This window comes from Chanodichthys erythropterus, chromosome 8 (genome assembly GCF_024489055.1).
Source record: "Chanodichthys erythropterus isolate Z2021 chromosome 8, ASM2448905v1, whole genome shotgun sequence".
NCBI lineage: Eukaryota > Metazoa > Chordata > Actinopteri > Cypriniformes > Xenocyprididae > Chanodichthys > Chanodichthys erythropterus.
Genome location: NC_090228.1, coordinates 12,064,005 through 12,077,894, shown reverse-complemented (window position 1 = coordinate 12,077,894; position 13,890 = coordinate 12,064,005). Strand labels below are relative to the sequence as shown.

The 13,890-nt window shown below is 39.5% G+C and overlaps 1 protein-coding gene across 1 annotated transcript in view; it reads right to left on the bottom strand.

The window, feature by feature from the left end:
• pdzrn4 (PDZ domain containing ring finger 4) overlaps positions 1–8,605 on the bottom strand; it is a 30,075-nt gene extending 21,470 nt beyond the window's left edge. The window contains exon 1 of the mRNA XM_067391003.1: positions 8,537–8,605. Coding sequence (XP_067247104.1) covers positions 8,537–8,605 — 69 coding nt within the window. The remainder of the gene's footprint in view (positions 1–8,536) is intronic.
• Positions 8,606–13,890: the final 5,285 nt, after the last annotated feature.

Sequence of the window (13,890 nt, the reverse complement as noted above, 5' to 3'; positions counted from 1 at the left end):
ACTACAACCAAACACAGATATTAATGATTGGGAGGGATTTTAAGAAAATAAACAAATCTCAACCTCTCAGACATGCAAGTTTGCAGTTAAAGAACACTTTCACTCATAAGGAATGTGTGACTGATATCAGCTTATCATTGTTGTTGAATAAAGGATGTCATTGTGTGCTGGTGTCAGACTCAGAGGAAATGACCCAGGCCAGTTTGTGTCTCACACTGACAGACTGTTCCTCACACAGGGGGCCGGGGCCAGCCAAGAGGAACAGACAGGAGCAGTGACCTCCCTGTTTGTGTGTGTGCGTGTGTGAGACGGATGAGAGGTGAAATGCGTCCGATCCTGTCTGCTATTGCCAGATGTAAGACAGCATGTCTGCAATGACACAAGGTCTCTCTCCATACTTCATCTCCATATAACAGTCCATTCAAGTGTACAAACAGTGTGAAGTTGACTCTGATAAACATTGCAATTTCAGTATCCCATAACTCCTCAGCCTTCTGCTCACTGTTTTCTGTCAGAAAATATCTCACCTTTGGAAGAACAAAAGAAGAGACAGAAAGTGAGGTGGGGGAGGGGTATCATCCATCGTTTCGTGTGCTGTACAGACACAAAAATCCACTGAGATCTATTTCTGTGCTTTAACCTTGCACACACAGACGCTTCATTAACCTATTTGATCCTTACCAAGTAAATGCGCTACTGGGCTGAGCTGCAATGCTTACAGATTTTTAATTTTAATATTGCACATCACACATAACCCATAAATTAACTGAATTTGACTGAAGAGCCCTTGAACTGTAATTCTTCACAATACACTGGCAGCTGCACAATGCACAAGGTATTTCCTCCCTGGGTCCTCGGCCAGATGGGATATTAGGAATTGTCATCTAGACTTATGTACCTGCTAATTGTGTGTTAATTACAAATGGATCAATCCGCAATCCTCCAGTGCACTATAAACCTGCTATAGAGACCCAATCAGTGCTGAACAAATCAAAACAAAACAACCTGATTTACAGTAGATGTGAATTGCCATTTGAAGCCAATTTTAATAGCTTGGTGTATTTCAGATTGAACTGCGATATTATGAATGGGACAAAACATTGCTGGTTGATTTTATCCATAGGAAATCAATTGGATAATGTTATCTACCTTTTAATTTGGCACTAAAAACTAAAACGATGCTACGATGGGAATTTAAGCATCACAACATTATAATGTACAGTGTGGGAAAAAAATAGATAATTCAGTTTGTGTTATAGTGAAGATTATTAACACACTGTAAAACTGAAGAGTGACATTAATTAAATGAAATGAGTTGGTTTAACTCAAATAATAATGAAAGTTCATTGTACTTAATAGAAAAAAAGTTGCATGAACTTAAAATGTCATTGTAGTAAGCTGAACTTAATATGATTGAGTTGTTGCAGATTTCTAATTCCCAGAATCCTTGTGTCAGACTGTATAAATAAATGTTGAAATTAAGTGTTATTTTGTGTGTTTTTACACAAGATTAACATAGGGAGACATAAGTTAGTGTTTGATGTTGTGTTATGTTGGGATTTACAGGGGGTTCTGTTATGTTAGTTAGTACAATAACAGGATAGTTATAATAGCATGTGTTATTTCTACTATTTAACTAAGATCTAAATGTGATGTTTATGTAAATTAACTGTATATAATTAACATTATGATGAGTTGGGCAAACTGTGAAGCGAAGGGATGCCGGTGACGTGATTGTTAATCAGAGACACCTGTGCACCACACTGGCCTTGCTCCGCTTCCACGGCTCTTGGCCCCGCCCCACTTGTCACAAAACATTTTAAGTTCTACACTAATTAAAAAAAATGAGTTAGATTACTTAAATGTTGAGGTAATAAGTTTCCTCAAATGTTTAGAATATTCTGAACATATCGGGCCCTATAATACACAGCGCAAGTGTGTTTGCTAGTTTGCGTCCGGCGCCGTTCGCGTTTTCCCGTTCAGCGCCACGTCCTTAAATTAGTAAATGCATTTGCGCCAGTTAGTGCGCCCATGGGCGTGCTGGTCTAAAAAAGAGGTGTGTTCAGGTGCATTGCCGGTGCATTGCTATTTTAAGGAGCTGAAAATAGACTGCGCCATAGACCAACTCAAACCTGGTCTAAAGTCTAAAGTCAATGGCGCAATATTTTTTTGTTGGTAGAAACTGCGCCTCTGGGCGCGTCCACAGTGCGCGTTGACTTTGCTTATTACACACAGGGATGCGCTTCACACAAACATGCCAAATATTAAAAACAAAAGGATTACAGTGTAAAAGAATATTATTGTGTAGGCTACAGAAATATAAAAATGTAATGATGAATAGTCATTGCGTGTATTGGAATTAGGCTACCTATTTTCAATTCAGCCTATTACTACTTATAATGATGAACGAAATTGGCTAATTAACTGAACAATCGTGCCAATACACACACATATATATTAACTGACTCATTGCGCGGAACTATTTGAAAGCCTGCATTTGCAAGTCCGCTTTAACTTCGCGCACGAGCAGATCGGTTTCAGCATTTCCGCCAACAAATTCCGCCATGTAAATAGCAATCCGCCATGGCACAAGCGCATCTCGCTCTTAAAGGGAATGGGAGATGACACTCTGATTTATTGAACGTTACGCCCATTACTCATTAAGAGAATAGGGACAACCCATTTCAAAACACGGAGCGTTTTTCCGTCGTTAAAATAGCAAAAGTGGATTTGGACACACCCTGAGTGCACCTGCGCCGTGCGCTTTACACTTTGCGTTTAGATCGTTAAAATAGGGCTCATTGAGTTTTACAGTGCAGTGTTATTAACATTTGAGTATTTTCATGTATTTTGAACTAAAATATAATAGAGAGTTTAAAAAGCAACAATTTAGGTTGATTCTATCCACAGGAAATCAGTTGGATCATGAAAAGTGGATGTTGCATAACAGCTATTTTGCTATTGGTTAACATTATTTTAAGGCCTAAATGACATCTGTGGACAGGCAAGTCGTTTAAAAGAGGAACTTATAAAGATTATAAAGAGAAAATCTGATAAACGATCGCAATGAATTAATTAGAAAGTAAATAGTCAGTTCTGATTTCATTCTGCCTTCTTTTGTGTAAAACATGAGGCAGTAACAGGTTCTAGCTCAGTTTAACAATATCAGTGATTTTATCCAAGAACCGTGACAAAAAACATCACTGAAAGATTTTCCAATTTTTTTAATGCTAGATCCATCACACTAGTACTAATCATTAGTCAAGTGAACAGTGGTGTGTAGATTTAATGCCCTGTGTTTCATTCGTGTAGCACCCAAGTGTGACGGAGGTGTAATCAGCCCCTTTTGACTTGGCAAGTGGGCCGACTCAAAGAGGATTGCATGATGAAGGAAAGACAAAACTCCATAACTTCTTATAATTACCAATCAGCTCTGAAGCCCAGCACTAATTACACACCAGTGTGTCTAGGGCAGACAAGCAGGTCGTCTCCACTGTGGTTCCAGACAAAGAACTTTTATTATCTCTTCTGCTGAAATTAGACTATGATTGTCTTAAGACTGAACGAGAGGACAGGATCAGTTTAAGAATATAAAGTGACAAGTTTGAGACAAGATGCACATATTTTTTTATGCGTCGTCATCATTTTTGGTTTGTTTGGACTTCATAGTTCATAGTCAGGGAAAAACGATGCTAAAACCCAAACAATAAAATGCTCCTAACTGCAACTTGGCACACTCGGGTGCACCAAAAAGTGGATCAAGGAAAAAATAAAGCATTTTAAAAGGGGAGTTGTGAGTTAAACCCTATGCAACAAATATCCTCCAGAATGTCAGGCTGATGCAAAGAACATTTTAGCATGGATAGTGCAGCCACAGGTGGTGTATATGGGAAAAAATGAGAGCAGAGAGAGGGGCTGATAGTGAAGAGCTTCAATCAGAGGGTCTGACTGGTCGAGTGGTTTTGTTATACGTAAAGGTCAAGCCTGCACTTTTTAAACTGAAATAGCACAAAAAAAGAAAAGGTCACCTCATAATTTCACTTGAGATACAGGAAGCAGATCAGACAGAAGTGTAAAATCCCATGAAACTTAATCCGCATGAGCGGTCGAGACAGTAACAGCAATAACAATGTCTCTGTTTGGACTTCTAATTACAGTCAATGCTATACAAATTCTGTCAAGAATATTAAAACATATTAAACATATTAAAATTGTGGACGATAGCAATAAACCAATGGTAATAAATAATCAGTATTTTAAAGACTAACCTGAATGTTAGATTATGATAAAGGTAATCTAAATGTTTAAATAAGCATTCACAATTAATTATCCAATCTCATCCCATTCAAATGAATACATAAATAATCAGAATTTCCACTTATGACTAATATGGTACCGAAATATGCTGCATCTCTAACAAAAGTGGCTAATTTCAAATATGTATTAACTATCACACATCTGTTCATGTATGCTATTAAAAGTTGAGATTACCTTGTACATATTCACATGAAGTGTGAAAAATGTAATGTGGTAAATGTGAAACCATACACACAACAGTAGGTAATATGGTGCGTCTGGTAAGGAAGATCAGTGACTGTGTAAATGACATGAGACAGAGGTTTAGATGAGGTCATCTGCTCTCTTTCCAGATCAGGATGAAAATATGAACACAGCATCTGTAATTTCACTAAAGCAAAAAAACCACCCAGACCACTGAGAGAGAAAAGTCTATTTTTAGCAATAATTATGCAATGTTATAGCCAAAAAGAATGATATGGGTTTTAAATGGGATTTCCATGATATGCACACACACACACACACACACACACACACACACACTTCGCCTAGGCTGGAGTTGGCAGGGTCTGCTGATATGATCACCCCAGGGCCTGTACTATCTGACAGGCTTATCATCCAACAAGCTCACAAGATCAATCAAAACTACATGTTTCTGTATCTCTGCCTTCTTTTGCTCCACACCCATCGCGTTTCATCAGCGAAGAGCATCATTCAGAGAAAGGCTCCGGGACAGGAAGATGGATGAGAGTGTTCTGAGAGAGAGACAAGGGACGTGGCCCAACAGTGACGATGCCAATAAGCGAGACCTCAGTTCAGGCAGGAGTGTGAAGCATCCTTACACACATACACACTCGAAACTCAATCTAACACTCTTCACAAAAGCCAGTTCCTTTTGGCAGGTCTCTCTAAAGGTTGTCCTCCATCTGGAGACCCATTAAACTTGAAGGCTGTGATACACTGAGTGCACAATTCACTCGCACGGAGCCAGATCGGTATGGTTGTTAGCGCTCTCGGGACCGACACTTCATGTGACCCTCACTGGACAGTGTAGAAGGTGAAGAGGTAAACTGGTGCCTGATTTTCCTTGTAAATTTAAAATCTCATTTTTATTTCAATTGAGATTTTGGAACAGATCTTTTAGAGCAAGTTGAATTACAAATAATTCTTAGTTTGGATAGGGTAAAATTAAAGCTGAGGATGTAATTTCGATTTTTTGGTTTGTTTGTTTTGTTGTGTTTTTTCATTATCTCTGAATTTGGTGGATCTATAGATGCTAAAAGTGAATGTGTGAGCGAGAGTGAGTGAGTGAGTGAGTGAGTGGGAGGTGATATCTCTCCTTCTCCCATGCTGATTCACAGACTGGAAATTACACTGAGCATCTGTCCCCATACAGGCTCCTGACCATGGCTGTAAAATGCACTGCTCCCATGAGCCTCAGCGTTTCAGCTCGACTGAGTGAAATAGACTATCACCTCAAGATAATACAGATTCGCTGCTCAGCAGTTACTAGAGTTTTAGAGATTACTGAGGAAGTAAATACTTTAACATCTGGGTTTGATTTTAATAGTTGACTGACTTGCACCTTGCGAATTTAGTGAATTCTTAGCACAAGACAAAATCTTTAAGTAAAATCAAAGTTGCCATAATAACAATGTGTTAAGTGATAAGTTCATTGCACATTTTTGACCATTTTGGATTCCTATGCTGATGAAGAATTGTTATATAGTTTTAAAATGAATTAATTTATTTACCTAGCATGTGCTACTTCCCATTGGGAGTAAACTAGTTAAATCCAAGGATTCACATAATTTTATCATTTTATGCAGAAATCCATTCAAGGGTGCACATACTTTCCCCCCAGCAACTGTATATTAATAAACATCCACCATAATGTAATCATATCCAACTGTCTCATGGGTATTTGCAGTCGCAGACTTGCAGAAAATAACATTTTGTTTCTCAAAAGCTGTCATTTTGAAAGGTTACCTGATTTCATTTAGTGTTTACGTCACCCTCAAATCAAGACATCTATAATAAGACTTGAAATTACATCACATTTTACATCATAATGGATAACCAGCAGCCAATCACAGAGCCTGCCAGCCAAATTAAGGTGAAATGGCTCAGATCTTACAATCCAAAACCTGATCTTGCTGACGGAACACAAACACACAGCTAAGTCCTCTGAGACTGAGAGTAAGAGAGAGAGGGAGAGAGAGAATACGGGATGTCTTTGTAATGTGGCTAACAAAGAAAGAAGAATATATTTCCATGGTGAGCCCGTTGAGGGTGAACACTCACACTAAACTCATAAATCTCACAGACTACCAGGGCTAAAGGGGCTGCTGCCAAGAATAGTGTCAAAATTGTCAAGGGGCGTGAAATTGCAGTGTAGGTGTGTGTTTGTGTTTATTCATGTCCGCTTGCTGTTGTGACTTCAAGAGTAACACTGTGCAAGATTTTCTTTGATTTCTTGTTGCAAACATAAAAGCTCAAAAATTTAAATTGCTGAATACCAGGAACGGAAACATCTGAGGCAAACACTTCCTTGACACACTTTCTTTTCAGCTTGGGAATTTACTCCAGGGAGAGCAGATCCAGATTTCCCTTTCCTTTCAACCTTCCCCAGTACCTTCATCCTTCCTGGAGACATTGTATTATTTCTTTCTCTTCCCTTTCTGGTGTTCTTCTACCGAGAGTTGCATTCCACTGCTAAAACACCAAAGGGACCAACATGTAACATAAAAAAAAGCAAACAGTAACCCACCAGACACATACACACAATGTCTAGGGTGTCAAAGCGGCAACACGCCGCTCGAAAAATGCTGCCAGACCCTCTTCACTCTATAATGCCACAAAAGAGCAAGCGCGTATACAAAACTCACAATCACAGGACGTGCTACCCTGCTGACAGCAAGAGGCTAAACAAGTCACTCCAAAGACAAGCCCACTGTTTTGAACCAGTAGAGATCAAACTTCTATTACCTCAGTTCAGCCACCAACAGGGATAATCTCCCAGATTGGCGTCCACACAGACAAAAGGCACATTTTACCATCTAATTAGGGACCAAAGACATTTTGTACAACAGCTTAATGAGGCGGCGATCAGAGCAACATAAAAATATAATTTTGCACGCTTGATGCTCGGGGAGGGAGCAGGGACTCTGACCTCCTGTGCAGCACTGGAACATGGGTAATTCTCCATTCGGAGAGGAGCGGAGCCAAGGGTTGAGTCAGCCTGAGTATAGCATCAACCCTGAACATTTGTGATGACCAACAAAGCAAAATGATCTTCCGTTGTATTGTAGTACATACTATTGTGCAATCTGTTGCGGAGTTCCAATGGGTGCCAACTACAAAGACAAGGGTTTGGAAATATAATGGTATTATTCAGTGATATAATAAGCTACATAGATATGATATATGTTCCTTTTGCAACTATTTGAGATAGGCTTTATCCAATTCTGGAACTAGCACCTTATCCAGGCTTGCATCTCTTTCTTGAGACTTGAAAGACAAGTTTCACCAGTCTGTGCAATCCCAAATTCTCATCCTCCTACCTGCGAGCATCTTGTACAACAGTTGTACCCAAATGAACAAGAATATTAGAACACTTGTAAAGAGTGTGTGCTGCAAAACTTCCTTTGATCCCTGACAAATGCTTCCAGGTAAGTCCCCAATGCAGTTGGGAATTCATCACACAACAACAAAGAGCTCTCCTAAAGATCTCTTCCCACAAGATCCCAAAACAGAACAACTACTAGAATCAAACTGAATGTCTTAGAAGACACTTTTAAAGCAGAGAGGTTGAAGACTCATGGGCAAGCATTCTGACACGCAGCTTTGGGCAACCTGAGTTTGAATCCCAGCTTGTGGTCCTTTCTATTCCCACCCACCTCACTCTCTTCTATCCACTTTCTGACTGTTGTTATCCAATTAGGACAAAAAAGCTCAAAATAAATCCCTATTCACTACTTGTAGGAGTATGTGTAGTGTCCCATCCCTTGAAACAACTGGTTCTGCATGTGATATTCTCATTTGTAAGTTTCTTTGGATAAACAAGTCTAAATGAATAAGGGATCCATTAATCAGAATGAGATGCCCAAGAAAAGATAGTGAAGATATGTCTAGAGAAGGTGAAAACTTGTGTTTTAATATGGAAATCCCATCTGATCTCATAACCCAACTTCACAAGGATCTCAGGATATTCCAGAGTAGGTTTAACAAGTCGACTTACCTGTGCAATCTCGTACAGCAGCTTATAGTGCTCCTCTCTCTTCTGCAGCGTGCACAGGTTACAGCCCATCTCGGCGTCGCGGGTCCCCCAACAGATCTCTGGCAGTAGTGCACGCAGACAGGCACCCTGGGGATTTCCCTCAAATGTTGAGTAACGTCTTTCATCAGTGGGTACCTTTCACCCGTTCTTCTTTGTGTAAAAATCACACATTGACCAGGCTGCCTGATGTAGCAGAATTCCTTGTGAATGACTGTGTGTGTGCGTGCATCATACCCCCTCGATCTCCTTGTGTCTATCTCATCCACACTAGCTGACTCGCAGTCATCCACGCACGCTGTACTAAACCCCTCTTCAGAGAGACACACCCCCCTTTTCTCACTCGCCCATCTCTCTCTAGCTTCCTCTCTCTCTTTCTCTATCTAAAGCTCAGTGCACATGACTACACCTACTCTAGCTCATGAATAATAATGACTATCTGTTGGATATTCATAAAAGATGATGCGTAGAAGGTGCTGTGACTGTGTTAACTGGGTATTTATCTCAAGGCATTAAATAAGGTGGTAACGACCACCAACTGAACAACTACAAATGCATCTCACATTCAGACAACACTAATTTATTTAATAATTGATTGATTTATGTTGTTCTTTTCACTGTCATTAGTGAGTATGCAGTATTTCAAGAATGGTGATCAGCCTTCAATATTTTCAAAGTGAGAATTAATGTTGTCTAAAGAGATTTCAACCATTTTGTGAACACTGTGTCCAATCCAGACATGATGCAATACAGCAATAAGAGATAAAAGTATGTATTTTATGTAAATCAGAGTTTTTGTTTTAACCAGCTGCAATTGCAATAAGCAACAGGACATTCTGTCGGTGGCTTGGTTTCTATGTCTGCTGTGTGGGTTAGCCTTGCCAACTGTGAAATATCATTGGTTCAAATTTGCCTCCCTAGTGGTAGTTGTAATGAACTTTCATGAATTGTGTTGGCTTGTTCCTCCAGTAAAGCAAAATGTGAGCAAGAGCTCTTCGCTTATCATAACTATCCATTTTTAAAAAGTAGCAAGACTTGAAATCACATTCAAAGCTCAAGTTGAATCCGAAAATCCTATATCTCACAGAATTTATAATAAGCATTGAAAAGGAAGCTAGACAAATTGCTCGAACTTTGCATAGCAGCCCACCTTGTTAGGTCATACTATCATTAATTGCATTATAACTGACATTATATTGGCCATCAGCCACCCTGCTTTTTATATCGGCAATGACATTTTAAACTATAAAATCGGTTGACCACTACATGTAGCTGCATATCCTGGACAGGGAGAAGAAATCGACTACTGAAAAATCTTAACTGGGCAACCACTATTCTGAATATGGCAAGGGGACATCTGTAACTCATACTCTATGCTGTTGTATTTACCCACACATGTCAGTGGTTGATAAATTAGATTTATGTTGAAAGACAATGGTCCAGTGAATATGCAAAAGAAATGGGAAGAGACACAGACCACTTTTGATTGTCCTCAAATTAATTTCCAGATTCACAGTGAGAGTAAAAGAGAGAGACGCGTGGTGATAACAGTATACCACAGAGGCAGTTGTCCACTGGCTGCGAGACAGCTCTCTTGGGAAGCAATAATCCGATTTGCAGAGCTTTAATTTCACTCGGCGGGTTTGGAAAGAATCTGAGCCAACTTTGCCCCAACAGGAGCTTCTCTCTCCCAAAAGCATCTCTCAACAGTCATCCAAAACCTACGCCTGGAGATACTGAATTCTGGAAGGTGCTTACTAACTCCATTTCTCTCCTTTTATATTAAAATCTATCTCTAAAGAGCCTCTAATCAGAGATGGTGGATTAAGAAAAAAAGAAAAAAGAAAAAAAAAAGAATCACAACTACTATTACTACTAATAATAACACTGATACTAATATAATCAAAAGGTAAAAGCTTTAAAACAAACCATGTTTACTCAACCACAAAAGATAATATACTGTTGGTAATGAATCAATACTTAACCATTAACCATCAAAGGGTTTCTTTTCCATTTAATCTCATTCCATTTCATTCATTGCCATTCCATTGTATTCTATCCTTTTCCATTCTAATTCAAAATTCTAATCCATATTCACCAAGGAGGGAAAGGTCATCTGCAGGGATCAGAAGGCGCTGTTGCAGATAATATCAGATGGTGACACCATGGGTCACTGAAGATGACCCCTAAAGGTGACATCATCAGGGATAAAAGTGCCTAGAGATGCTACAAAAAGGTGACCCCATGTATCTATTGGGCGAAAGAGAGAATTGAAACTGCTTAATAATATGTCTGAGTTAGCAAATACAGCTAAAGCAATGCCCGTCAATAGGTTAAGATTAGCATTCATACTTCTACTCTCATTTTATCTGCAGTTAAGACAGCAGGGGTGCGTGATCTTTCATGTAGCTACTGTTCAGGCACCTTGAGAACTGCACTTTTGTTCTTTTGCTATCAAGAGCGGGAGGAGATGTGAAACGCCCTTCAGTGCCATTCACACTGTTAGGACGAGTCATCAGTTTAGAGACACAACATCCAGCAGACATCACCATCTGGGCCTCTGATTTCTTTCGAGTATTATACAACTTGTTTATAAAAGTCCCATATGTTAAAATGATAAATAAATGAAGTTAATTATGGTCTAGAGCCATTAATCATGTTACAGATATCTAATGGATGGTCTTTACCTATTATACGGGATACTTACGAAGACAATACTGCATTACGTAATTGATATATATTATTTAAGGGCTATTTGAGACCCTCACATGTTGGCGTATGTGAGCAACTTTAGATGACTGTTCACACTGTACACAAACATGAAAATACAGACTAAAATGATGCACCCTGAGCAGGTGGTGTTTGAATGGAGATATCAGAATGACTGAGGGCTAATGTGCCGTGTATCTCAATGCCCAAAAAACATCAATTATTTAAACCTATGAATCATTAATTGGAGCAAAAACACAGTATAGCTGTTGTTGGAGCCCAGGTTGAGGCGTAGGGACGTGAAAACACTCCTAATGGAGATGCTTCAAAGAGCGATGTTCAAAATGTATGAATACTTAAGGCAGCAAGAGTTTTGAATGAATAAAATAATAAAAATCACAGAACTCAAGACAATCTGTTACAACAATATGCAATATAAACTTATGAAATATTAATACAATGGGGTGAAAAAGTGTCACAAAGATGGGATTCAATATCTAATTTAAAACTGGACTGGCCAGATGTTTGTCTATTCAACAATCTTTTCAATTTGTCAAATATATATATATATATATATATAGTGCCTATACTATACTAGAGTGCCTATAGAAAGTCATCATACCCTGTGAAAATCTTTACCTTTTATCACCTCCTGGAAAATAAAATAAATGAAGTCTAAATTTTTGGAGCTGTATGTACACATTATAACCCTCATCATCAAAGTGAAAATAACACTTAAAAAAATTCTGGAGGATTATAATTCGTGAAACACCTAGTTTGGTAAAGTTATCAGTCTCTATAAACTTGCTCAGGTGCAACAAATCCTAAATTGCCCTACCTGACATCAGTAGTGGTAGTGGTTTTGATTACTTCAGAATAAAACCAGCTGTTTCTCGAAGATTCCACTGTTAGTAGTACATGGTACTGCAAAAAATTCACCATGGTTGGGAAAGTGCCTCTGGTTTAAAGGCACAAATTAAGAGAAGCCTACAAAAACAATTCAAAGGCTTTAGCTATCCCTCTGAGTACTGTGTAGAGCATCATTAAGAAGTGGAAAAAGTTTGGCACCACCAACACATTGCCTAGATCAGGCTGTACGTCAAAACTGGATGACCGAGTCAGGAGAACATTGATCAGAGAAGCTACCAAGAGGCCAAGGCAACCTTGAAGGACTTACAAGGCTTTATGGCTGAGACTGATCAGTCTGTGCACGTGACAACTATCTCACAGGCTTTACACAATGCTGGCTTGTATGGCAGGGTGGCAAGAAAGAAGCCTTTCATGCAAATACACACCTGGAAAACACTGATGCCATCTGGCAAAAGGTGCTATGGTCTGATGAGACCAAAATTGACCTTTTTGGACTGAACTCCAAGTGCTATGTTTGGCAAAAAGCAAACACAGCACACCACACCACCCAAAACACATTGTGAAGCATGGTGGTGACAGCATTATATTATGGAGGGTGTTTCTCTTCAGCGGGGACTGGGCAACTAGTCAGGATTGAAGGGAAAATGGATGCTGCCAAGTATATCCAAAATCTGTGGATTGACTTGAAGAGAGCAGTCCATTGCAACTCACCATGGAATTTGACTGAACATGAGAGATTCGGCAAGGAAGAATGGGCAAATATTCCCCAATCTAGGTGTGCAAAGCTAGTACAGACATATCCAAAAATATCTTTTCTTTGCGTGTGAGAGCTCATTAACATGCTGTGACAATGGCAGATGCACAAAGTTCAATATTACGCTTTTTCAAAATAAGCGAGAAGGAGAAAAAGTGGCATCTACATACTTCACCTTTCCACAAGGAGACAGTGAGTGACCTGAGGCTTACCATTTCCAGGACATGCATATTTCACTGTGCTGTAGTAGTGAGACTTCCATGACACAAATTGCCTCAATGCCTAATGATTTTGTCTCATTGCAGGGGAGATAACTTAAAATACTCCATTATTTATAGTCATACAGATAAGAGTAAGGCATCATTCAAAACTATTTTTATTTGTGTACACTCACAATAAAAACAAAACCACATGCTGTTTTTGTAAAATAAAGAAAACAAACAGGAAGCTGCTTTCTATATATACAAAAGGAATATCATATTGTGGCCCCCTCATTTTAAGATTCAAAATGACCTCCACTGACTGTCCCACCCACAAACACACTCAGACATAACTTGCTCTCACAGACCGCCCCAGTAGTGGCCCTAGGGCACGATAACCAACCAACACAAACACACACTGCTGGAGGCCTATTCCATCTCTGATGTTTTAACTCAATAGACCACTTCTCATAAAACGCATTATGGGGCTTCCCTGGTGCCCCCTCCGGCTTCCACTCTCAGGTGGTCGAATTGGAAACAGCACTGGAGGGCCCCTTTACAGCCAAACAGCATCTGTGCCAAACGTGAGATGCCTGCCATTAAGAACTGAAATAAACTGCTCGCCATGGCCGAGATAGCTATACGGTTTCATTTCAACAGCAGGTCTACCGTAAACCAATGCCTTTCTGTGTCTGACTCCATCCTTTTCTCTCTAGCCATCTCTTTAAACTCCTCTCTGTCTCCCTCTCCTGATTAGTTGAACATCCGGTTGGTGTCAGGTTGTT